Source organism: Megalops cyprinoides, chromosome 25 (assembly GCF_013368585.1).
Source record: "Megalops cyprinoides isolate fMegCyp1 chromosome 25, fMegCyp1.pri, whole genome shotgun sequence".
NCBI classification, from domain to species: domain Eukaryota; kingdom Metazoa; phylum Chordata; class Actinopteri; order Elopiformes; family Megalopidae; genus Megalops; species Megalops cyprinoides.
This window is the reverse complement of record NC_050607.1, coordinates 9,950,926-9,976,930: the sequence shown is the minus strand read 5'-3', so window position 1 is coordinate 9,976,930 and position 26,005 is coordinate 9,950,926. Positions and strand designations below refer to the sequence as shown.

Sequence of the window (26,005 nt, the reverse complement as noted above, 5' to 3'; positions counted from 1 at the left end):
AAACACTATTGTGTGTTGTTTAAACCACAGTCCAGATTCTAAGCACAATGCACATTGCAAACGCCTTTTCAGAACGTTAATTAAGGGATGTAAGCAAGCATGACTTAAACAGTCATGTTTTATCATTGTTTTTATATATGCATTTATAAACCAAATTGCTTGTTTTGCTAAAGTCTGAAGTATTGCATTCTCTTTCCCTTTGTCCACAGTCCTCTCATGACAAATTATGCAAACGTCCTCTGGGCATATGCTGTAACAATGTAACAAGCATGCATTAAACATTAAGTCGTATGCAAACGTAACATACAATTAAAACTTGCCAGAAGCTCTCTGAAGTTTACTTAATGTTTACAATACAATGATGTTACATTACTTCCAAATTAGTTTTCTGTATGGGATTCTATTTGCATACAATTGGCAAGGAAATTGCAATGGTGCTTGTGATGTTTCCATCTCCATCAGACTGAAGCTGGAAAAAATAAAATGCTACATAGTATTGATGAAAATGGTCAAACTGTATTAACATTTGTTAATAGTTGTTAAGATTTTACAGTCACATATTCGCATTGGAGTACTCCCAGAGCACAAACAGAAAGCTATTCAGCATAAAAATCAATGATTGCAAAGAAGCAAACCAAAAACCCGAGTAACGCACAACTTGTTTTTTGCAGCATCTCAAATGTGCATCCTGAAATCAAAATGTTCCTTTTCCTTGGCATTCATTTCAAACATTTTACGTCTGAAGAAAGAGTGATCTCTCATTTTCACTTGTGGACATTTTAATACTTGCAAGGTCATACTTGTGGGATTGTGGAGACGCTAGCCTCACAGAGCAGAGAAAATAGAGAAACACGTCCCTCATTATCATATTGTTTCGTTGCACAAGGGAGGCTCAACATGGATGCCATATAAATGCTGTTGATCTTTATTACCATTTTTGCTGCAGCTCCCCTAAAGCTGTGTCATTTATGAGGACTGTCACAGAACAGATACATAGGTAATACATACAAGTCAACCAAGGGAGATGACAGGACATGGGCGATACCCGAACACGTACCAGTGCTAGCAGCACAGTGCATGATACTCTGCAGCCTTCCAGCAATTACACTTCATGTCACAATTTTCTAAATTTGGTCACTTCCTGCCAGACGGACCTGGCGTAAGCTGTAGGCTCTAACCCTGGCCCTTGGCAAGGGGCTTCATTACGGGGAAAAAAAGGGCTCTCGAAGCCACGGTGAGAGGAGAAGAGGACGCTGGGTGTAATAAGATGAAATCGGCTCATTTCCTGTTGGCTCAGACCAGCCCGTGGGCTGTCAGCCTTGCCCGCACGGTGCACCGTGAGGAACTCTCACCCCTCAGACCAGACGCTCGTGCCTCCTGCCATGCCAATCAAGGCAATATAAAGAGGCGGGCAGGCAGCTGTGCCCCATGGTCAATATCAGTCAATCCAACCAGACCGCATGTAAGTCGAGAGTACCGGCCAACATGGCAGGGGGGGGATATAACAGGATCTCTGACTCAGATTTAGGAATAACTATAAAGAGGGTGTTGTTATGCTGTGCCAGCAAGTCAGGGGAGTGAATTTGTTTTCCATGGCTTTCATAAGGTAGTACTGTTGGGCTGCTTTAAATTCAAGGATCACTAAAAAATTGCATTATTCTTACACTGTATTGCACTGCATGTTGAATGACACCTATGGGCTATGGCATAAACATGGGTATTAAATGTTAAATCTTTGCTCTTTTTCTGCAAGTTCATAAATATGAAGGAGTAGGTTGATGATTTGGACTGTCTGCCTTGTCTGCTCTTCAGTAAATTAATGGTTGCAATCTCCTACTGCAACATTTCCCAAACCTCTCCTGGAGGACCCCTGGTCCTGCATGTTTTAGATCTCTCCCTGCTCAAACACAGCTGATTTAAATGATCAGTTTGTTATTAAGCAGCTTCAGGAGTTCCATAACGAGTTGATCATTTGAATCAGCTGTGTTGGAGCAGGGAGAGATCTAAAACACGCAGGACAAGGGGTCCTCCAGGAGAGGTTTGGGAAACGCTGTCCAACTGGATTTGAAAAGGTATTGATTGAGGAGACCTTCTTCTTAAGATGTCAATGACACGCAGAAAACAGACACATGTCCACAATTTATCTTCTCATCTTTATAGATAAATTACTATTTAGCCAACTCAGAAGAGCTAAATAGACTGCTCTTATCATTACAATTTCATGTGAGCTTGTGTCATTTTAAGTAATAGAGGGAAAAACAATTTAAATGAAATCTGCTGTTTACATCAACATTAAGAAATTGGAATTGAATTAAAAAGAATGTAATATTCCTGTGTTCGCAAAGCCAAGTGCATTGTCCTTTCCCCGTAATGACTTGTCCTGTCCTCTCTCTCTCTCCTCAGGATGAATAAGAGATTTGTGCTAAAAACAAATAAAGCAACAATATTACTAATGGCCTGCATGCTTACCCTCCTGGAGAAGCCAGTGCTGACAGAAGGCCAGCAAGGTGAGTCAAATTTCCATTACTGCAAACAGTAAGTGGGACAGGAAGTGTGCTTTCATAAAGGTGGGACTGTACAAGACTACGCACGACTTTCCTCTGGTCTTACCGAAGAGCTGAGCGCAAGTAACTCTTGTGGATCCCCTCATGTTATAGCCGAGGCTTGAGCCTGGCTGCACATGAAACCAAATGGGAAAACAGTCTGTTAGAGCTGAGCTGAAACACCCAGCCAAATCTGAAAGTTTAACTTGACACCAGTTGCGGTGAGGGTCAAAAGACTTGAACAAATATTGTTGGGTCTGGATCGTAGAACAATGCAAAGGCAATTTGGTAGCAAGTAGGTACAGTAACTCACTTTTTAATATAAAATTCACATTCATATTTAACACTGTATTCCAAAGGAACATGTGTGGAGTATGGGTTTGTGGCTCATTTAATAATACATATGTTTAGAATAAACAGGCAGGGGTGGTGGGGGTGTAGCAGAAGAGCTTTGTGGGGAAGGTGTTGGACAGGTAAGAAAGCAGCAGCTTTAAAGCTCTATTGTAGGGGCTCTGCCATGTTGCCTTGGCGCATGTTGCCTTACTTGAATTACCTCAGAACATCCAGCTGCTCACAAGGAACATATGTAACAATCTAAGCTATGTATCCCTCTAGCAACGCCCCAGGACAGTTTCAGAGTTGAGTCTCTCTCATGGCTACCACACATCCATATACAGCCAGGCTCGAGGCCACAGTCAGGGAACATGATGTGATGTGGCTTTTATTCAGTAGCCATAAACATGCCCCAAATACATGGTGCACTTAATGAGAGCTGGCCAGCGAGCAAAAATAGGTGGCATTCTGAAAAGTGTTTGGCTGTCCCGCTGGGTCTAATGAAGGAATGAAGGGATTTTTTTAAAAAAATTTGTAATATTTTTAAAAATTTTGGCAATACAATTGTGGGGGCTTTAGAAGATCGGGTTGCACAGAGCAATGTGGGGGTGAATTCCATAACACCTTCTGATGATGATGGAAAATTACATTCAGGGATCAATAGAAAGGCCTAATGTGGCTCCTGTCGTGCTGGAGGACGTTATCGCACATGTACATCATCAGGATGGCTCGTGGGCACCCACACAATGCAAGATAAAATCTTCTGTAACATAATGCCCTCAGACACAGCCACTGTTAACAGGAGAGTGAAGCATTGTGGGAGGTGTAGGAAATCAGGTGGCTTCTCAAGTATTTGCAGGTTCGGTAATGTGTAACGAACATTCACGCATTATTCAATGCTGATGACAGTTTTAGGAGAGCAGTCTGAGTACCCAATTAATCGAAAATAAGACAGGCTATTACAGACTCAAAGTAGGAAAACCTATGTACAATACACACCCAAAACAACTGGCAAGAAAAGGAGAAAGTTTCACCGCTTTTCAATGAAACTAATCAACAATACATCAAGCAGATTCAGTGACCAGCAGAGGAATGATTTTTGTGCCAATTAGAAAGGAATATGGTATTCAGAACACAGCCAATGATTGGTGCAATCTTTACTCAAGGCGTTCATCATTTTAGCAGGAACTGAATGGGATAATCTCAGATGCATTTAATTTATATCAGATAACTTCGACAGTGTTTAATTTCCCATGTGCGTTATATCTGGTGCTGTAAGGCCATTATCATTCAAGGGATGAGTTATGCCCACAACATATCCAAAATCAAGAAAACGCAATTTTCTCAGAGAACAAAAGAAAAATGACAAGGCAGAAAAAAACCCAAATCTGTTGTTTTTTTTTTTTTTTGCAAGCATAAGAATGAGTTTTTTTTTAATGCATTTTGCATCCTATTTGAGTGAACTATACTGCTTTTTTTTCGAACATCTAAGATTTCTGTCAGCAAAAGGCTGTATAATTTCCAATCTTCAAAACACTTTCCTTTGCTTTTTCTGCCACTCTTACCGGTGTGTCACATTTAATTTGCTGAAGTGTGCAAGAAAATTGATTTGCTTTCCCTTTCGTGTCAATCAGCGACAAACGCCACAAACAAGAAATGGAGTAACTATTTCTCAGGCGTCTTGCATCAAGTGTCAGCCTTGGTTGTGGACACGGATTTTTCAATGACATCGCTTGTACAGCAACAACACTAAAGACCCTCAGACTTATCAGCACTTTGATGACAAAAAAAAAATCACAAACAGAAAGCATTAACCAAAAAGAATTTCAGAAATACTTGTTCATGCTACGCTGCAGACCAAACTCTGTTTCCCAAACCCAGACTGTGACTGATGGACCCACTGGTCCTTACTGAAGCTTAATTAGAAACTAATTAGGTTTGATTGAACTGTGAGTTGAATTCTGATCGAGACGTAACATCACTTAACACTTGCAGGGTACTAATTCTTTGGTACAGATACGAATTGCTGGAAGTGTGCTTGCATAAGGATACACACGTGGATGTGGATAATGAGAAGCTTAGAAAATGTTCAGCTTCATTCACTGAAAAGAAACTTACAACAACTGGACAATGAACTGAACTTAACAGCTGCACCAAACATTTGTGTGTGTGTGTGTGTGTGTGTGTGTGTATAAAAGCATATACAAAAAATATGTTGAATAACAGCTTTAAGTCTGCATTTGTACAAATAGACAGGCAGTTTTCTGTCATAAGGATCTTGTGGGAGACTAGATGTATGATGTTAAAGGTATTCAACAGCACAATAAAACTTACGCTGATCTCAGTGGGAACTTTGCACAGGTCCCCTCCCCATCTCCCACTGTGCACCATGACATTTAAATTAAAATCATTTTTGGAGTTGGGCAACGGGAAAATGGAATAACTCTTGCATCTTTGGATACTGGTACAAAATGGACATCTAATAAAATAAGCAAATATCCCAAGACAATAATACTTTACCACTTGTGTGTCTTTTCCGTTTCCTCATATAAATCTCAATATGCAGGGCCTAGTGTAGAATTGTATTGTCACACACAATACATTTTGTGTCACCTCCTAATCTAATTTGTAAGACTGTGCCGGGAGGATTTTCCACACAGATTGTCACAGGCGAGGCTGAGCAGCACCCGAGGAAGGGCTCATTCTAAATGCAAATATCAGGTTCGGCTGTCAATATGCAGCACGGCTCTACCGCAGTGTTCTTCCAGCGTCAGGCCAAACATCCGTCCCACACTTCTCCTCTGTGTGTTCGCTGCCTTTCCCCAGCTACCCCAGGAGAACTACATATCCGACTGTGTGCAGACCTGGGGCTGAGACCCGTCAGTTGAGTGACTGGGGTTCAGTGTTTCAGTTTACTTTATCAATACCGCTAATGTTTCGGAGTATAGCCTTTTCTTTGGTCATGTATCCTTTGTTTTTAATTATTACCTGTGTAAGGAAGAGAAAATGAGTCAGAGAAAAGAAAGGGGGTTTGTTTCTGTCGGGTTGAAGACTCTGGCATTTCCTTTGTGCAGTCACGTTTTTGAGAATGTTCCTTCTTGGGGAAGTGGTGGAGTGATTTACTATGGAAGGGGAGTACCAATTTAACATAATTTATCTTCTTTTAAAATGTTCCGCATGTCTCTACTCACAAAGAGGATCTCAAAGAGAAAGTCTTTTAGAATACTTCGCACGTAGGCTTTCTGTCAGCTTGTAGCTCTATGTTTTCCTCATAGTCCTCAAGTAACTCGGACCTCTATTCAGTCAGTTGCCTGACTTTGCATAAAAAAGTTAAACAAGTGGTGATTTCAATAGTTTTTCCCCTCATCATTTTGAGTTTGATGGTAGCCGACCTTAATGTAAAACGTTGTGCAAAGAATGCATAAATGGTAACACTTCAATGAAAAGAAAGGTTCAAAGTCAAAGAGAAAGTGTTTTGCACTTAGACTGGATCTGAAACTAATTAGAAAGAAAAGAGAAAGCATGCACAGAATCTTGTTATTAGACATTCAAATGCATTATCTTATCTGCGTTGGTATATCAAGCAGAACACTTAGAGGGCAGGTATCACAACTTTTTAATTGGAAATGTCACATACAATTAGAAAAGCATGTTTCAGTTACTAAATCATTCAGACAAGGTAGTGTGAGCTAGAAATTGCCTTGTAATTTCTTAATTGGTGCAAACGTGGATTGCTTTTTTAAGGAAGCTGTCTAGATTTCCTAAGACAGTACGTTATTGATATATTTAGCAGGGGCCCTTAGTCGGGGGCTGTTTATATTACTCTCAGTCTCTTCACAGCATCCATTTATATGGCTGGAATACACTATGCAAAATAATACAGGTGAAGCATTTTGCCCATGGATAGAACAACAATGCACCATCTGGGACTCAAACCTGTAATTCCCCGAGTTCAGTCCCTTGTCGACTGTGCCACACCACCAGGCTGCCCATTATCGCCTGAGGGCAAATACCAGACCAGTGTTAATTTGTCTGTCTCTCCCACAGCACACCATGTCAAAACAGGGACCTGTGAGGTGGTGGCGATACACCGCTGCTGCAACAAGAACAAAATAGAGGAGCGCTCCCAGACAGTAAAATGCTCCTGCTTCCCAGGGCAGGTGGCAGGCACCACGCGAGCTGCCCCCTCCTGCGTGGATGGTACGTCCCCTTGCAGCTTCACTGGGCTCTTGGTGATAGAATTCGCCTTTTGTTGGGCGCAAATAAGTCCATCTTGATTTGTTATTTTGTGCATTCTTTACTTTTTTATTCGCAGATCTCTTGCCAAGGTGGTCAGATTCCTTGCCTAGACGGGCCCCCTTGGCAAAGCCAGTCTGCTTTTGTACACACATGCAGTGTTTCCCACAGAGATTTAGTTGACATGTCACATCGCTATTCAGAGTTTAGGAGATTTTTGGGGAGCATTTTTAAAATTATGTGTTACTATGAGGCCATGTGCAGCAGATTTATGCAAGTGCTTTTTTATTTTTATGCCTTATTTTTCAGTATTGACAAATTTAAATGTTGTCAGACTGAATCTGGGTCTTTATTTTTGATGCACATTACCCTTGTTAACACATACCTGTAATGATACATTTAGGACTTCTGATGCCATCTGAGTCTCTGGCATGCATTATTTTATTATATTCTGTAGAATACCCCACTAGAATAGGACTAGACATTCCTGTACACATTTCCTGGTTGATTTCTCATGTGTATAATTGCTTTGGGCTACTCTCTGTATATACTTGCGGGAAATAAAATTAAGTGCAGTAATTATAATATGACCAACATCTCTGAGCAGTCTACCTGGGGAATTAAGCAAATGCACAAAATTACTGCTCTCTGCCAGTTGTTAATTCTGAATACAGAAACATGGGATTAAAAATCCAATTTTGGTCCTTTTCAACAACATTGATGTAATGTCATATTAATGTGTGGTAATACCTGGGGACTTATATCCCTATTATTCCTGTAATTTAAGGATTAAGTGACAGGGTCTTATTTTGAGCAAACCTCATTTTCAGCGATAAAGTGATCCTGTCAGTGTGAAATGAGATATACATTTAAATCCATTGAGGGAGAGGAGGCTGTGCAAATATATTCATAGTTTCTAACTGTTGTTATGATTATTATTATTTATTGGGCAGATCCTCTTATCCATAGTGACATGCAAGGCTATAATGGAAAATATTTTACATAAAATTCATTATTTGTGAACAATATGACTTTAATATAAATTGCAATGCACGGAACAATGTTTTCTTTTTTCAGCAGAAAAATGGTCACATGCTTTTGTTACTACTTCAAAAAGGTATGAATAAAAATGGAGGATATATGCAGTTAAGCTCTGGAACCCCACAATTTTCACACATTTGTCGGTATTAACAATCATAAACAAGAAATCCCTTGAGCAAAACCCTCAGGTTCAGTTACTAGCTACTGTTAGCTTGCTCACATTTAGCAGAGCATATAGTTTAATGGCAGTGCTTTACCAGTCAGCACATACCGCTATCTACTCTGTATCAGTGGGGAAATTATGTTGGTTTTCTGTTTCGTTTAAATGACATTTTAAAAACATTCTGATATCCAAGAGAATTCAGGGGAAAAGCCATTCCATATTCTAGAACGTTCACTATTTAAAACTATTTAAAGTGGGTACTATTTAAATTATATTATTATTACTATTATAGTATACAGTTACTAATTAAAGTTTTTTACTCCATGCTAAAGTAGAAGCTACCAGCTGAGTTGTGGCCTTTAGGGGCTCTAGGTGGGCCAGGTCGTTTACTGGGAAATTGTTCTGTATAGTTGCAGGGGTTGGATCTGCAGCTATACAGAACAATTTCCACCCAGATTAACTGTACACCATGAACAACCACATCACGTTGTGGAAGCTACTTCAGCCCCACCTGTCACGGCAGCCCTGTTTCTCAGTGCATCAGAGCTGTCACTCAGATCCATTCTGTGTACTCTGTGTCGAACACAGCCTCCATTGTGGAGCAGAAGTGGTGGTGCCAGATGCAGCCCTGTCTGGATGGGGAGGAATGCAAAGTCCTCCCGGATTTCAAAGGCTGGAGCTGTGCCACTGGGAACAAGATTAAGACCACCAAGGTAGGCGTATGATGCACTTTACTAGGTGTCTGTACCATGACGCATGCAACTAAGTGTAAGCCCATTCAGGTAACTGAAACACATTGTATAAGGTCAGACAGATATCCTGATATTGTTAATTTGTTATGTTCTTTGCATTTATTGCATTTATTTTTTCATTATCATTGTTCATTATTATAGTTTCATTTGTCATTATAAACTCAATGGGGCTACTTATATAAAAATTCATTGCTCACCATAACCTCACTTCAATTATGCAATGTGCACCCTGCAGTTTGAATACCACTGCCCTTCAGCCTTCTCTGAGGGGTGTCACATCTTAGGCTGTCCTGGAGCTAAGGGATCTAATTTTTAGCAAGGGTTTAAGGCCTTTTTCTGCCCAAGGATTACCCACTTCGAACCAAGCTTGTATTACAAGTGGCTACAAAGCAAACAACTAAAATTTGTGTCACATAGTGCAGGCACATTGGTTTCCTGGAGGTGTAGTAAAAGCATTTTTTGTATAGACTACTCTTTAAAAATGTTCCTGGAATATATTTCATCCAATTTAAAAATGACTGACAAGTACAAAAACATCTATATTGTTCATATTTTGAAGCATATATTTAGATAAATATATGAATTATAATATGATATAAAATACATATTATATGATTATGCTGTGATCAGAAAGGCACTCAAAATCTGTGCTTTAGATCTTACATTGCAGGATGGTAACTGCTCTTGGAGTGATATTACAGGTTACAATATGATTACGATTTTTTTTAGCCAGTTGTACATATGGTCTCACTTTCTCTCCATTTCATACAGGCATTTGGTATTGGCACATTTCAAAACAAAATGATTTAACATAATTTTTCAACTAATTGTATATACAGTTATGAAAAAGGAGAACAGGAAAAGCCTATTTGTCATTGTGTCATAATATTTTTGATACAATTGATTCTAGGATGTAAAAGCATTGGAAAGTGACAAAGAAGAAACTGTTATGACATTATATGTTCTTGCTTATAACAATTTTAACCATTTCCTCACAATTTGTTATGAGTTTTAACACAATCATGAAGAGCATTAGTGTTTCATTTGTGTAAGCAAGTGCTGTTGTCATCATACTGTATGTAATTACAGCTCTGAAAGGTTGAACTTGGTAAAAATATGCCTCATTAATAATGATGGCATGTCCAGATATGCTCATTATTCACAATAATGACAAAGTACATTGATTGGTTTGGCGTAAAGGGCAAGACAAAGCAGAATAAAGTGTTCACCGGGAGCATGAATTTCTGGTGGTACATGAATGTGTCTCAGTTCCAATCACTGCGGACTGCATTGGTATATTTACAGAGAAACCCGCAAACCCCAGTGACTGCTTTCAAAACTCTTAGGAGAATGAAGCTGAATAATCCTGTAATTATGGTTTTAAAGTGTAACAGAATATTAATAGCCTTCTCCTTCTTTTGACAACTCTTAGAGCTTTAAAGTCCTTATTTCCATGTTATGAATTCTTAAGATCCTTCACACCTATTTGGAGAATTGTTGATCAAAATCATGAAAATGGAAAGGGTATGTTTTTGCCATTTAATCCTATTTTGTTTCTGATCTAAAATTCATGTTTCTTTTCTTCTTTTAATGTGAAGATATCCTCTGACAAAGATCAACTCTGGTAACCTTGATGTCGTGGAATTCAATCCAGGTAATATCTTTTGTTTTGATTCAATGAAATAGGCGTGCTACTCCAATAGCAGCTTATTATTCATAACCCAACTAATAGTCAACTTTGCCATTTCCTTAAACCTTGACATAACTGCCTGTTGTAACATGCCTGTTTTAACCACTACTGTATAAAATATAGGAATTACTGTAAATATAATCTCAGTGTCAAGAAAACGTATCATACCCAGAGGTGGAAAACCCTGGCTTCAGAGAGTAAAAGTCCTACCATGTATTTGTTCTAGCCGTTCACTAAACAAGGTGATTTCACTAATTGGCTGAAGAGTTGTGCTAAATAAATTTAGCTGGTGTAGCGCATGGGTGGAACAAATACATGGCAGGACTTTTACTCTCTGAAGCCGGAGTTTTCCACCTCTGATCATACCATTTATGCATAGCCTTTTTAACAAAGTGTAGAGTTTTTCATTAAGTTCTCACGGTAGGCAAGGGGTTTTGGGCGCTTTTTCTGTTTCTCTTTCTTGATATTCTTGATTTTCACCTTAAACCAGAGTGAAATACAACTTCAATATGGCGAGTTGCTTCATGGTACAACTTGGAGCTCCCATTGGAAATTGGTCACTTCCAGCAGAACCAAAGCTTGCGAAAGATCCATGCGAGCGTATTTTTAAGCAAACGAAGCAGTTGAGCGTGTTCATTTTTCTTCTAGTTTTCAAATACTCAACGCCATCTCCTCACTACTTTTAAGCTCCTACACACTTTCCTTCAGGCTTTTTTTTTTTTCACTGCTTCAGGTCACGATGTCCCTTGTTATCAAGTGTTTGATAGTACTACACCTAACCTCAGGTTGTGAATTCTTAGCTTTGGTTAGTGCAGGGTAGTAATTGCAGAGAGAATTGTGTAGGAGGGAAGTGAAGCCCTCAGCCACATCAAAAAATAATTACATGATTTGCACCCTCCATATAGTAAAGCACCAACCAAAGCTAAACTAGATCTTTCATAATGCAGGCTTTCTACAGACTGACAATAACTTCCACTTATTTTCCCCAATGCTAAATGATGCCGGAATTAGAACAACATTAATCACTGTGACAGCTCAGAATTTAAATGACTGCCTATATGTGGGGAATTTATTATAATCGGTATATACACACACACTCCACAAAATATGCAAATAAGTGATTCTAACCTAAATAAGCGAGAAGATGTGTGCCTAATGTGTGCGGCATAATGTGATAAAATGCCACTACACCTTCAGCACAGTAGAGTGTCATGCATCTTCCCTGATGCTTAGACTTTAACACTTCCAAAGGGGAAAAAGGAGAGACTGTTGCCGTACATGGAACACTGATTGCCTTTGTGCAGAGAACTTAAGCCCCATGCAATCTGTGTTGTAAAATTCCTTGATGTGAATTAATTTGCAAGCTAAAAGACCAACGGGTAGTACTTTGGATGGGATTTCCAAAGCCACGGAAACCACGAGATCATCTCAGGCTGGTAGTGTTCTCTTGGGGAAATTGCAGCTATTTTGAAAAGTTTTCTTCTCGTGGTGAGGTTATAGGCCTGCTGTTGCAGTACTTATTTGAGCCAGCTTTGGAAACTGCAAGCTCATAACACACCAGACAATACCCCTTACACCTTTGTATTTGTAATTGAATAGAGTTATCATGATGATGTAAACCTACTGAAAACACAGGTACATATATTTAAACACTGAACAATAGGGTATACACAACCATTTTGTTCATCTCCTGGGTTTTACTTATGTGATCAGTTGCAAGGCTTTCATGACTTCAGGACAGCATCAAAGACTTTATCATCCTATTCTGTCATTTCAAACCTGAATAAGAATTATTGTGATAAAAGAGAAAGCACATAGCAATTTGGCTCAGCAGACAAAATATAAACAGATTTTTTTTCTCTCTTTTTGGACCCAGCATGTATGAGTGAGAAACCTAGGTCCACAGTAATGAACCTACAAGAACCCTACAAAATTGTGAATGCCTCATCTTTAAATTCAGATTTCTGTTATTTGAAATGGCCAAGCAATTACAGCTACAGCAGACCTATGCCCATGGCTCCCACTGCAGCTTTTTGAAAAAATGTGTACACTGACTTTGTAACACATGAACCAAACAAAGTAGGGTGAAGGGGGGGAGGTCATTTGAATCAGCTGGACCCACTGATTTTCTTTGCAGGAGGGATGGATAACCAAAGTACGTAGCTTAACTGCCTAGCAGGATACCCTTAACACATTTGCAAACTCATAACTCTACAGTAGTACCCATTACCAACTTTTTCTGTGCAATTTTAAAATGTGCTAATTTTAAGATAAATTTTTTAGATTTTAAAATGAATCAATTCATCTCTGTACTTCTCATCAGAATGAAGGGATTCAACTGAATTTATTGTACTATGTTCTGAATAAAATATGCACATGAGATTTAAAACACACACATATTTGGGTCATTAATGAATCAATGAATGTGTAACATGAATCAGGTGCATGTTTTTTCACAGACAACGATACTTTGGTGGTTTGGGCCCCAGTCCTGACTAAACCTGGACCCTAACATGCAGGGCGTATTATGTCAGATGTCATACGTTGCCAAGCATGAATATTAATATTTTCTCATGAACGAGACTCAGATTTACATAGGCGTGATGTATTATTCAAGGACCGCTCCTTCAAACGAGGCATTTCTCAGCCATCTACGTTTCACTGGCAAATGTGTGGTAAAAACTGTTGGTGCAACAAAGACGTTTCTCTCAAGCATTCGCAAGCAGCGGAAACATCTTCACGACAGCCTTCTGACAGGTGCCCGAGAAAGGTGCTTCCTGGAAGCGCTCACTCCTGGAAAATTCAATCTCTCTGAAAACAAATATGATCCTGCGGAAACCTTTATGAAAACCACACATGTCTCGGGAGCACTGGGTAAATCCAATACGAGGGAAAAGGTTGCACCTCCAACAGATTTACTGCAAAAATGCGCTCTCCATCCTAGTTTGCCGGACGAGCCATTCTGTTTGCTTGCGTGGCGTGTGCTGCACCATTTTCACAAAATTAGTAGCGAGGCTGTGCAACAAATTGTATCCTTTAAAACTACTCAAGCCCTCAAAGCCTGATCTGTCATTGTTGTTATCACTTCCTGTTATTATTATTAGTAATGCTACGAGACTTGTGCAGATAGTGTGACGGGAGTCATTTGGCTCGTGTAACATGATGAATTGGCTTTGCTCACTTGCCTCCATGTGCAGAAATCTGAGCTGTGTCGTTCTTTTCTGTGTTTGTTTCGTTCACTCGTTCACTGATTTAAATGCTGGCGCAAACAAAGGCCTCAAACAACCTCAAACCCTCAAGCATTGCTACTGTATATGTTGCCTGGTCTGAACTGAATTGTTAAATGATGTTACCCGAGGCAATTTATGTGTGCATTATTTAGGTGTCAGCTGCAGTGCGCTTGGTTTACCTATGAAGTTTATGAAAGTCTCAGGTATTTGTTGTCCTTGCTGTTGTTCTTCTCACAGAACTTTCCCCTTTACTTCCAGCAACTGCCCATTGTCATTAAGTTGTTTCAAAAATGAAAAAGTAACAGTTGTGGAAATGTGTAGCTCACAGGTGAGAATGAAGTGTGCTGCAGGTTGCTTTGATTCAGTTTCTGCTTTGTGGTGGTAACACAGGTAATCAATTACAACCAGATAGTCATATCATGCGTTTCCTTCCGTTCCTTCTGTCTAAAATGTTCCAGTCGGTAACAGGAGATTGCGGTGCTTTCTGGGTTCCCATACCTACTATAGTTTTGTTTTAGATCACGCCCCCTTCAAGAATGTTCATAACTAGCCAGCAAATCAGAACAGTGCTGCCTGCAGCAATGACAGAAACTTTTTCAGAGAGTTTTCTATGCAAGACCCTTGGCACTGATGAGCTGGTCAATACGTAGACAATGTAATATATAAATAAAACCAAGCCCTACCGCAAACCACAACACTGATACATTGTGTTTTATTACAGGCAGCTGAATAGCTGAAGGCTTCAGCGATATGGCCCCGCCTTTCTCTGTCAACCTTACAAACTAACCAATGAACTGGCTGTTTCTGGAAGGCGGCCTTTATTGTAAATATAAAAGCTTCTTTCGGTGACTCCAATCCCTTGAAGCACAGAGAAGTTTGGATGTAGATGGAAGGAGCCGCCACCAGGATAGACATTGGAAAACAATTGGTGGGAAAAGGTAACGGCCAAGGAGCAAACTGCAACCATCACCTCATTGGCCAATGGGAACTCACCTTCCAGTAACATTGTACTACTTATATCACCATACTCTCAATGGTAAATTGCCCAAAGGGTGTTATTAATTATGATGGTGAATCAAAGAATTATGTCTTCATATGCATTGTTAGTGAAAATAAGGGTGTAATTCAGTCCAACCACAAAGTGATTTGTCATTGACCTTAAATGACAGGCTTAAGCAGCATTTATTTTTCCTTACCTACAGGTTTTGGTTTATATCAGCCACTGCCAGACTCACAGTGTAACACCTATGGTAACTCGACCTTGATTTTTTTCCCAAATCACTTTGCTGTCAGACTGAATGTTATCCTAAGTGCATTAGTTTTATTATGAAACTGTTCAAATTCAATGTCAGTGTAATCAGATGATTTTTAAGGACAGCCCTAAAAAATAACTATCTAAAAGTCTGTCTTTGTTGTATGAAGACAAAATGATCACAAAATGATGTCTATGTGAAGCTATGCCAGAAAAAAGTGTAATCAGATTTGAAAATGCTGGTTTTACATGTAGGTCATAAAGATTCATTATGACAGGAATATGTTAGAAGTGAAATACATTTTTAACTTTTTTTTTTTAAATTACAGTCCTTATTTTCAGCCAAATGCTTTGCCTTTTAGCAGGTCTTGCTAATACAATATTATTTGTGCAGTGATTCTATAATTAATAAATTATGGTTGTGTCTCAAAAGCTCTCTATGTATGTATGTATGAATATATTCATATTCTTTTGTGACAGCAAACTCATATTAACATATTTGCTGCATTATATATTACTAACACCAAGATAGATTTGCTGTTCATTAACACAACTGGCAATACATACAGTATGTCGTGGTTTATATAATATATCCAACTAACATTTATACCCTAGTGTATGTGATGTGTGGGGTGGATTTCTGGTTCATATTTAGTTCAGAGGTTCAATTGCCATTAATCTTAATCATAGTATAATACCTACTGACATCTAAATGCTTATTGAGAAACTGAATGTACTTATAGTATATTCTTATGATTACCAAACAAATATGTGCACCCAAGGTTATGAGCTGTGAAACATTAAGTGAACATGGTTTCATACGTAAGCCATTTTAAAAACATATCAAAGTCAATGTCACCTTACAACCATATCACCTTAAAGTCATATATTGTTTAAATTATAAATATATTCTAAATTCTAGATTTCAAACTGCTACATTTCTTTAGGGTAGGGTTGAAAGTAAACCAATGCTGTGAAGTACATCATACAGTCAGGACTTCATATGGATTGATGAGTATGATGTGCCATTTCTCATGTGTGTTTTTATAAACAATAGCTGAGAGCTATTATAGCAGTACATTGTTAAATGATTTCTGTGGTACTGCTATTAGCTGTTGATGCCCTGAGATTATAGACTTTAGACACATTAGTGGTTTATATAATATAATTTTAACTCATGCTGTAGCACTGTACCAGTAGGAATAACTTTCACAGCTGTTTTAGGAAAATCATTCATTTTTCATGGGAACATTGATTTCACAAGAAAAAGCAAAAAATGAATCAATAAAAATAGAAGGTAATGAAATGCACCCTTCAAAAAATAATTATTTGCCGCAGGCCTTCAGCAAATACAAACCTAAACTGAAGAGTTCACCCCAAAATTTTCCCTGAGGTTTGAATTTGGTAGTAGTGCCAAACCTCTTGCAACCCAACAATATGTCAGCCGCTAGTTATGAAGGAATTGCCAACAGGGTCAAATTGTCAGCTGTTAGTAGTGAACCTCTGGATAATATCTATCAAACAAGCTATTTACTAGATGATACTTATCAAATCTTTAGTGCCAATGGCACAATACTTTTTAACAGTATTTCAGCCACTACCAGAAAGATTGTTTGCTACTAGAAAAAATTCTGTCATGTCTGTCACCAGCTCTGTATTTTACTGTTGGGAAGGCTGGAAAGCCTCACAGCTGCTGTGGAGATTCAGTGGTCAAGACTGGGGAGTGGTCATAACAGAATGTGACTTCTGTATTGACCTGTAGTCTCCTTCAGTTCTCTCAATCCTGTCAAGACTATTGACATTTTATGTTTATAGTCAGTACTAGATTTACTTAAAAATGAAACTTTTGCACAGATAAGAAAATCAGGAAAGGAAAATCTTCAAATATGTGAGATTTTCAAGTCTTTTTAGGTTTTTATGCGAGAGCGTGAAGCGGTGTCTGGATAGAGCTTGAGGTGTCTGGATAACAGTGATGTAAGATTACGTGGTTCCAGTGTTTCAGTACTTTCGAAGTTCAAGCAGCAGCTATGCATTCTGGGATGTGGGGGCAGAGTGTGAGAGGCAGTTGACCTCGGACACTGCCAGGAAGCACCTGGGGTCAGGTATGCCTGTTGGAATTCAACCAGAATGCAAAACGACCATTTGGAACATCTCTGAGCCAACAGCTTACAGGTCAAGTATACTTGAACGTGGTCACTGAGAACAGACTATATTTGCATGCTAATTACCAACCTAAACTTGCTATTGTATGCTTATATTTTAACACTGTTCTTCAGGTTGACATTCAATCACTGTGAGAGTGGCTGGCTTTACTTATGCCCCTGTGATATGTATTTAATGCATCAAACCATGGTGGGTTTGTAGGTTGCTATGGCTACAAGCATCTGCCAGTGAATGAATGAATTAATGTACTCTCAAGTCTTAAAGAGGTGGATCTGTAAGAGGGTGACAGTACTAACCTATAGTACAATATGACCACGTTATCACAAATTTTGGACATCATGTATCCCTACAGCATGGGTGAGTGTGATCCTACTCTCTCTGGGATTACTGTTCAAGCTAACTGTGATGCACTCTGTCCAGGTTGCTAACATCAACAGATGTTGCAATGAGTGAAAAAGGTATCACCCTCTTAAATTTGAAATCAAATTCTCTAAAAGCGAAGAACATTGTAGTCTGTTCAAAATGCAAATATGATTTTTTTCAGTTTTATTGATTACTTGAAACACCAATGAAAGTAAGTCCCAGGTTTGTTATGGTACTGTATGGTACAGTTGCTGCACTTAGATATTTAAAGATTCTATCAAGGCATTTCACCCTCCTCCAAAATCCAAAAATATATCTACTCCATACTGAATTTATACTTCAAAGAGCCACTGAAGAGATAGCACCACCCACCTGTGCACCCAGAGTCTTTCACCCCCAAATCCATTTGATTTTCCTCATTTTCGTGCTTCACGTTGCTAAGGTATATACACTATTCAGTGTGACATCATTCACATTGTGCTAGAGTAAGAAGAATTTCTACAAGCTACGAATAAAGCATAGTTAATTTAACTGCAGGCTTTTTTAATAATCATATATTTTGATTCTCGGTCTGCAATAGAAACATACGTAGATGTGGCACAAATGTGAATCATCAAATTAAAAGCTTTCAGTAAACATGCAAGATGTAATTAGAGCCTACAAAATAAACCTGAATCATGAGAATGAAAAATTGTCTAAATTTGATATAAACAGAAGATGAAATGGCAGCTTACAATTTAGCTTCCATTGCAAACAGATAAGTGTGAAATGATGGCCTGTGCTAGTGGCAATTAGTAACAGGATATTAAAAGACAGAGCGTGCCATTTGGTCTCTGCCATTGCAGCAGCCTCTAACACATGAGCCAGTACAGCTTACTGAGGTTGTAACACCCTTTAATTCTGGTTCCTATGCTTGTCATTTCTTTTGCAAGCATGAGCAGCTTGTCTTGTCCTCACTCTGGCCCAGTTTAATCTAACAGTAACACACTTTCCACTCAAGCTTGAATGATGACGTTAAATAATTGCTAAATTTAACATGTGGCATGTTTCATTATTATGCATTAAGGATGGTCAGTGACAAAGCATGTGACAAAAACCATAACACTTGCAGAGTTAGGAAGCTGAGAGCAAAGCACATGTATCGAATCTGACCTTTAAACACATACCCAAGGGTATTACAGCAGCTAAAACACCCAGGGCTTCTCTCATATCATGAAATAGTGTAAACCTGTGGAGATTTAGCAAGATATTGAGATATATCAATTCAACCATGAGCATCACATATTCTTCTTCCCCCCCAAGACATAAAAATGACAAAAGAAAAAAAAAACCTGTGTAACCTATGTAATCACTCTCTTACCTCTTATTGCTCTGGATAAGAGTGTCTGCTAACTGACAACAATGTATTGTAATATGATGGTAAATCTTTCAGTTTTTTTCTGACAATTTTACAAGTTTTGGATGGCTGTCCTAATGATGGCTTTTTAAATGTGCACAAAACATTATACATGTCTTTTGGCCCCTTTACAATGTAATGCATTTAAATTCACAACACAAAGTTAAGGGTAAAGCATCTTTTTTTGTCATGGCATAAAAAATATGTTTGGCAGCGGGTGAAATCAACAGAAAATGTCACAGGGGAATTCAAAACACACAAGACCTGTCCTCAATGAATTTCAGGACGGAGCAGAGTGCGGCTAAATTGAATGTAAGCAAAACTAAGACGCCCTGAGGTGGAGCCGCTTTTGTTTCCTCGGGTTTCCTGATTGGGAGCTTGGCCTTGGCTCTCGGATTTTGTGCATTTGCACCGCAGGAATTCTGGGTGATCAGCAGTGGCCATCCAGCACAAGGGCCTCCAGCTGTTCACAGAATTGCCAAAGACCAGCTCAAGCATGATTCTGGGAAATAACAATAAAGAGACCAAAGATCTTCATACGGCTTAACATGCAGGAAAAATAGCAGTGCCATGTCAATTCTCAGCCATTACGAAATAAAAAGTAGTCCAGCAGGTGTTTTTTTCTTTATGAAAGGGGAATAAGGAGACAGGTGGATGGGCTGTAGGTTCACCCATTTGTTAATGCTAAAGGAGTATGGCAAAGATTATTACAGTGGACAACTATTTCACGAAAATTGGCAGAAACAGATTTGATTGGTGTTATTTAAGGGCAGTGCATTATCACACAAGATGCTGTATTTTAATGCGTTGACCTACTTGTTGTTTGAGTACAGTATTTTTAAAGGGGTTTAAGGAGGCCTGCTGGAATTAATGCTTGTCCATCCTGACAGAGAGTGTGATGACTTTCTTCAGTCAAGCCATAATGTACTGTGTTCCAAACTTTGCATAAAGGATTTAAGCAAATGGTCTATTTTATATTTCCTACACATGTTCCTGTTTGCAGATTACAATGCCCACTGAGCTTCTAATGAAAACAAACACAGCAACACAATCCTCACAGAATGTTCAAAACCATTTTTGTCAAGATTGATTAGGGGCCTTACATATTACAGTACCAAACGTGGCACCGAGAGCAGGTGTGCCTTTAAGCAGAACATGGGATTTGCCTAACAGAGTGGAATGGTCGAAGGAACTGAAGAAAAAAAAACAGCTTTGGATAAAATCAGGTATCGGTTCGCGCAGACGTCGGGCGCAGCGGAATGAGCCCGTGATTGGACAGCAGGAAGCCTGCAGTCATTGTGAGACTTTCTAATCTTCTCTGGCACATGTAGAGTTATGCAGATGAAAACAGCCCGAGCTGGTTCTTTGACAAAATGAATTATCTCAGACACAGTGTTACCTGTATCATTATTCTTAGCTCTTTAACACTGAAGACAACTGGCATGTACTGTGGCTGGAGTTAAGGTGGCTCTGTAATGTAACAGTAATCTTGCCCCCTAATGTACTGCATGTTCTTTCTAGTGGATATTTATGCTGCTGGAATGTAATTGTGAACTTATATATGCACAGCCATTGCTTTGCTGCCTTTATTGGAATATAATGACATGTAATTCTTTCTTGTTATTGCTGTGGTAAATATAGTCCTGGCTCAAACTAATCTAGACCAGAAGAATTGAGAGAGTGGCTTTCAGCAATAACAGCTTTGGTCCACGGCTTAACAATCACCGTTTAAGGGAGCTGATTGATTGCAATGTGTGTATTGTTCAGTGATCAAGCGCATTCATGAACAGACAATGCTGATAATTAGCTAATCTTTTGCATTGTCAGGTATGAAAGGTCATTTATATTTACATGAGCATCATGCAAGTATTGTACGTTGCAAATAAAAAAAGAATGATTTACACTGACAGGTATGCTGAAATCTTGAAAAGTAATGCTACACAGGAAAGGAATCTGAGTGTAGACAAATGATACACACACCATTTTTTGTTTCGTCAAGTACAGAACACAGGCAAAAGAAGCTAAACACAAGACAGCCTCTGGTCACATTGTTGATAGCATGTGTGGCTTTCCTAAGAAGTCTTTGATTACAGACCTAGAAACTGTGATAACACAGCCTGCACGTTTTAAAAATACGCAGATTAATACTCACGAAAAGATGATGAACGTGAAACATCACAGACTGGCTCTCCAAGGCTGTATTGTCAGGTACACATCAATTCCACATCCCCAGCCTATTGTAGTTGTCAGTGAAGACAAGTGTCCTTCTATCATAGCTACTAAAAACTGCCATGTAAAACTCAAGCTCACGCACAGAAGCTTCAACTGGACTGCAGCATCTAGGGTTCAGAAGCCATTCAAAGATGGAGCAGACAGTGGGTACCGGGGGGAATTCCAGGTTTATTAAAGGCACTCATGTTGGATACACTGGGTGTGTGGCTGTGATGAGGTTTCTACAAGTACATGTCTAAGTTCCAATAAGGCGCTGCAAAGTCAATGGATAGATGGTGATAAAAATAGGTAACCTTCTGCTATATAAGGCACACATTTTTATATAACCTAATTAATAAAATCACATGGCTAGACTACATTTTCACACAGGGAACAACTCTGTGGCTGCAGTTGGGGAACAGACCTGTACCAATGGCTGCCAGTTTTGGTTAGGCCATGTGTAATTGAGCTGAATGCTTCACTTAAACAGTGACAAAAAATGACAGAATCATAAATTATTATTAGTTATAGGGATTCAAATCTGAATGACAGATGAAAAAAATCTTTTCTGGGAAGGAGAAACAGGAAAGAGAACAAAAGCTGTCACTTTTATATCAAAGTGAAGGCAATAAAGGCAAAAGTATGAGGTTTCATATCTGAGGTTTATTGTTCAGCGTGTTTATTTTGGTGATAGTATACTGACAGTTCAAAAGCCCACTGTTTATGTGGATCTGCGACCACTGATTGATGTTCATAAGAAATAAATCAGACACACAGTGGTATCATCAATTATTTAAATTGAAGTTATTGAAAATCTTTTCAAAATGACTCCTGCGTGATCTAATTTAAAGATGGATTTTATTACATAGCTTCATACAAGCACCAACAAAATGTGATTCTTCTTGTTTTTATTCATGTTATCGTTTTCTGTTTTTAAGGCGAGATGGGATTGGAAAACTACAAACTTCAGTGGATTAAGAGCGCAGGAGTCTCCTATCGCAAGGCAGCCAGCTAATTTCTTCATTAACGGGCTACAGCTTCATTTCTGTGGTGGATCCTGGCGGAGATAAAGCTCTGACTGACACTGACCCGAGATGAAAGAGAGAGCAGCGAAGCCGCGGCGAGTTCAGAAAGAGTTCTCGTCGGCCCCGCAAAGCCCCCCTGCTCCACTTCCACTCGGGCCGCAATTAAGCCTCAGAAAGTTCCACTGCTTTCATTACAGGCTCCCCCCCTCCTCCTCCCCTCCACGGGGGCGCGGAGCGCCAAGCGGAGGATTCGGGCCCTAATCTCCTCAACCCCCCTGAGTCCCTGTGTTGGTCTTGGCACTCCTTTTGTTCGTAAGCCCCCTGCTCTCATTAAACGGCTCTATTTGTGCACCGAGGCTTCGGTGGGGATGTTGGGAGGGGGACGGCGGCGGGTTCGTGCGTAGACAGGTCTGTCTTTATCACCGGAGCTGCCACCATTGATCCCCAGCAGGGCGATAAAAAAAAGTATCCCGCCAGCCGACCGTGTCCACAAATTGGCGGGTTCCAGCTGTGACCCCGGGGTCGCTGCAGGAGAAAGGGCAGCCGTGTGAGCAAACGCACGGCGGTGCTTGTTTACGCTCGGCAGCTCGGAGCTGCCAACGCTGGCATGGCCAGCATTTAAGAATAGGCGCTGCTGGCACAGACTCAGACCCTTGTCACTTTAATAGATGTAAGCTGAATTTCACAGTGAGCTTGCTGACCAGTTGCTTACTTTTTGTGTTTGGGGCCCACGCCGAGTCGAGCTTACTAAGGTCGCAGCCGCAACTCCAAAAGATGCGGGTTAAATGCAGTTGCAGTCAGTGTGAATCTAATGCCCAATTTACTGTGAGAAGCAATTAATTATGCAGTCGCTCTTAAGAAGCACCCTACTGTCACATACCAGAACACAACAGACAGCACCTCAACTGGTCTCAGCCGTGAGGACGGCCCTGAGAACAAACGATTCCTGGGAATAATTAGAAATCTGTATTACAACCCCCGAAACACGAAATATAGAGCATGACAGCAGAATTTGGAATCTGGTTGTGCATAAAATAACTTATTTCTAAATAACAAAAAAGAACAGAGGAAGCAGTTAAGGTGGCACACTCCTGATAAAAGGTAGTCCGTTGCCATATCTGGTATAAGCTCACAGATGCATACAGAACAAGGACAGAGAGGGGAAGCTGCTGAACTGACAACCTGATGTACTGACTCAGGTGGGTGAAGGTATTGTATTTTAAACAATACAGTCTATTTATTCTCTCCCAATAACTAAAGTTCCAAATGAAGATTGGGGAGGAGAATTCTCAGGCAATCTCTGCACAATTAACATACCGGTCTCATTCACACGTATGAGATCCTATTTACCACTTCCTTTTTGCGCCAGCTGTTCATGGCATCCCTTCTCCAACCCGTCCCCACCTTTTTTCCTGTTTACAATGTGCAAATGGGGGGGTCAACACTTGTAGCCAGGTGCAATCTCTTCATCTCCAAGCCAGAGATCAGTACCCCTATAGCCTGTCATCAACATGTGCAAGTGTCATCAACAGTGACTACATTTTAATTTCATAGAAATTTATATCTACTGGACTGAATCTGACCCAAATCCCATTTTGAAGCATATTCCATTACAATAATACGGTGGACTGGAATTTTTAAAAGCACAGACCTTGCACCCTTTAGTTTGCATGAGTGATGAAACAGCAGCTACAATGAATCAAGCTTGGAGTTGAATTCAGTTCAATGACACTACAGAATTTTCCTTTCTTTCTATCTAGAGCAAATTCATGCAGCCTTATTTGAACTCTATTTTAGGAGTGCCGGTGACGTCTGCTTCCTTATACCATGCAGGTTTACTTTGTAAATTAGTATATGGAAAATGAAAGCTGTGCAGACTTGGTCACAGAGGTATCCACAATCCAGAGCCAGGAAAGAAGTGTAGCCCTAACAATGATACAGCAAGTTTATGTCACTATATGAGAGCAGGAGGAAGCAGGCGATGCCAGAGCCATACATTACCCATTATGAAGGCAAGGCATCATCTCATTTGTTTAGAACTGCACATAAGACTGTAGATCTTTTCATTACAGAAATACCCATTAGTTTTACACCAACACCTGGCGAGGACCAAAATGAAACTAAGAGTATGCCAGGACACCTGTACAAATACATTTATTCTTCTCTTCCGTGAGCAGAGAGTGCTTTCTCTGGTTCATTGATCCCTTTTCACAAGTGTGAACAGTTGAGCACCTGAAAGCAATTGACTGAATGGCAGCGTAATTCTTCCATCTTCACAAATGCACAAAGGTAAATTAAAGGTAAACAGTGCCTTCTGATTAAGGGGAAACATACCATCCCACATCATATGCTGTAGCTATCATTCATCTGCTGTGAGACTGTAATGGCATCTCTTGATGTTGGAAAGGAAAATGTTGCACCACATTGATGCAGACAAGCAGCCATTTCAACTGCAATCCCCTAGTACTTAAGATGGTATTCTTTTTCACTGCAATCTGTTCCTGAAAAAAAAAAAAAAAAAACACACAACAACATTTGAAAGTATTTGAAAATGCATCCTGGGGAAAGTATGTAGTCGGACATTTTAGACAAGGCACAGACTTAGATACCATCTTAGGTACCTTTTTAAGAAAAACAATATTTTAAAGAAACACCAGAGCAAATGTGAAACAAGTGACTTCCTTCAAGGTGCAGTCTGTGTCTGCCGAAGCTCAGCAAAAAGACCCCACATACTTCAAAAGTCATTTCTCTTGTCCAGTTTTGATTTAGCTAAAAGGTGGCAGCCCCCCAGACTTGGCCCTGAGGCTTAGCTGTATTGATTACAGTTAAATAAAATTAATCATGATCTAGTGTTTTTGGAGTAGACATCAGTATGAAGTATTTAAAGGACTACCAGCTGCTCTCGTTGCCCTTGCAAGTTTTTTTTTTATCTTTTTACTTGTTTTTCATTTGAATGCAAAAGAAAACCTTGTTGTATGCAGAATTCTACTGCCTTAAAATGGGAGGGAAAGGTAGGAAGGGGAGGAGAAAGTCAACGACATAAATGAATGACTCTTGTGCATCTGCATCTGAGAAAGCATAAGGTAGAACTGATCTATATGCAGCCCTTGCAGGCTAGGTTTCAGGATCAGCCTGCCAAACCCTGGTATTTTACCAAAATTATAATGTAAAACAAGTTTGAACTGACCCAGAGTCAGCGTTTGGTGGAAGTATGTGTCTACAGCCTGGATTGATGGTGTGCCCTGCCTTTTTGACAGGCCCCCTAATCTCTACACCTTAACCTGCTTTTGGAATGAATTTGAGGCTGTTTGAGGGAGAGTTGGAGGATGCTGTCAGCTCTTGTGGTTAGAGATGCCAACAGTTCCACCAGGCATTGCCTAGAAGTTGAGTGGAAACACAGTGAAAAATGCAGTTGGCCCTTTTAAACTGTGCCTGAGAGTGAGAAACACCTGACAGCCCAAGCCATAAACAGGCCAACAGAAATCATTTCTGAGCACAGCACAGCCCCATAAGCAGACAGATAGCTATAAATAAAAAGACTGGGAATTTACCTTTAATCTTATACGTTTATCAGCATGATTTTTGTGGAGGCAGAGCCACCACATTA

The 26,005-nt window shown here is 39.7% G+C and overlaps 1 protein-coding gene across 1 annotated transcript; it reads left to right on the top strand.

Moving 5' to 3' along the window:
* Positions 1-2,404: 2,404 nt before the first annotated feature.
* On the top strand, positions 2,405-15,360 carry LOC118772112 (chemokine-like protein TAFA-2). Its single transcript, XM_036520374.1, has 5 exons — positions 2,405-2,507; positions 6,924-7,076; positions 8,905-9,029; positions 10,667-10,722; positions 14,710-15,360. Exons 1-4 carry the CDS (start codon positions 2,405-2,407, stop codon positions 10,694-10,696), a joined length of 411 nt encoding a protein of 136 aa, XP_036376267.1. The 3' UTR covers positions 10,697-10,722; positions 14,710-15,360.
* The last annotated feature ends 10,645 nt before the right edge of the window (positions 15,361-26,005 follow it).

What these genes read in the sequence shown, in the direction of transcription:
- LOC118772112 (XM_036520374.1), top strand. Translation starts at nt 2,405, where the DNA reads ATGAATAAGAGATTTGTGCTAAAAACAAATAAAGCAACAATATTACTA. An exon ending in GCTGACAGAAGGCCAGCAAG is followed by an intron (nt 2,508 to 6,923) that starts GTGAGTCAAATT and finishes TCTCTCCCACAG; the next exon opens with CACACCATGTCAAAACAGGG. An exon ending in ACAAGATTAAGACCACCAAG is followed by an intron (nt 9,030 to 10,666) that starts GTAGGCGTATGA and finishes TTTAATGTGAAG; the next exon opens with ATATCCTCTGACAAAGATCA.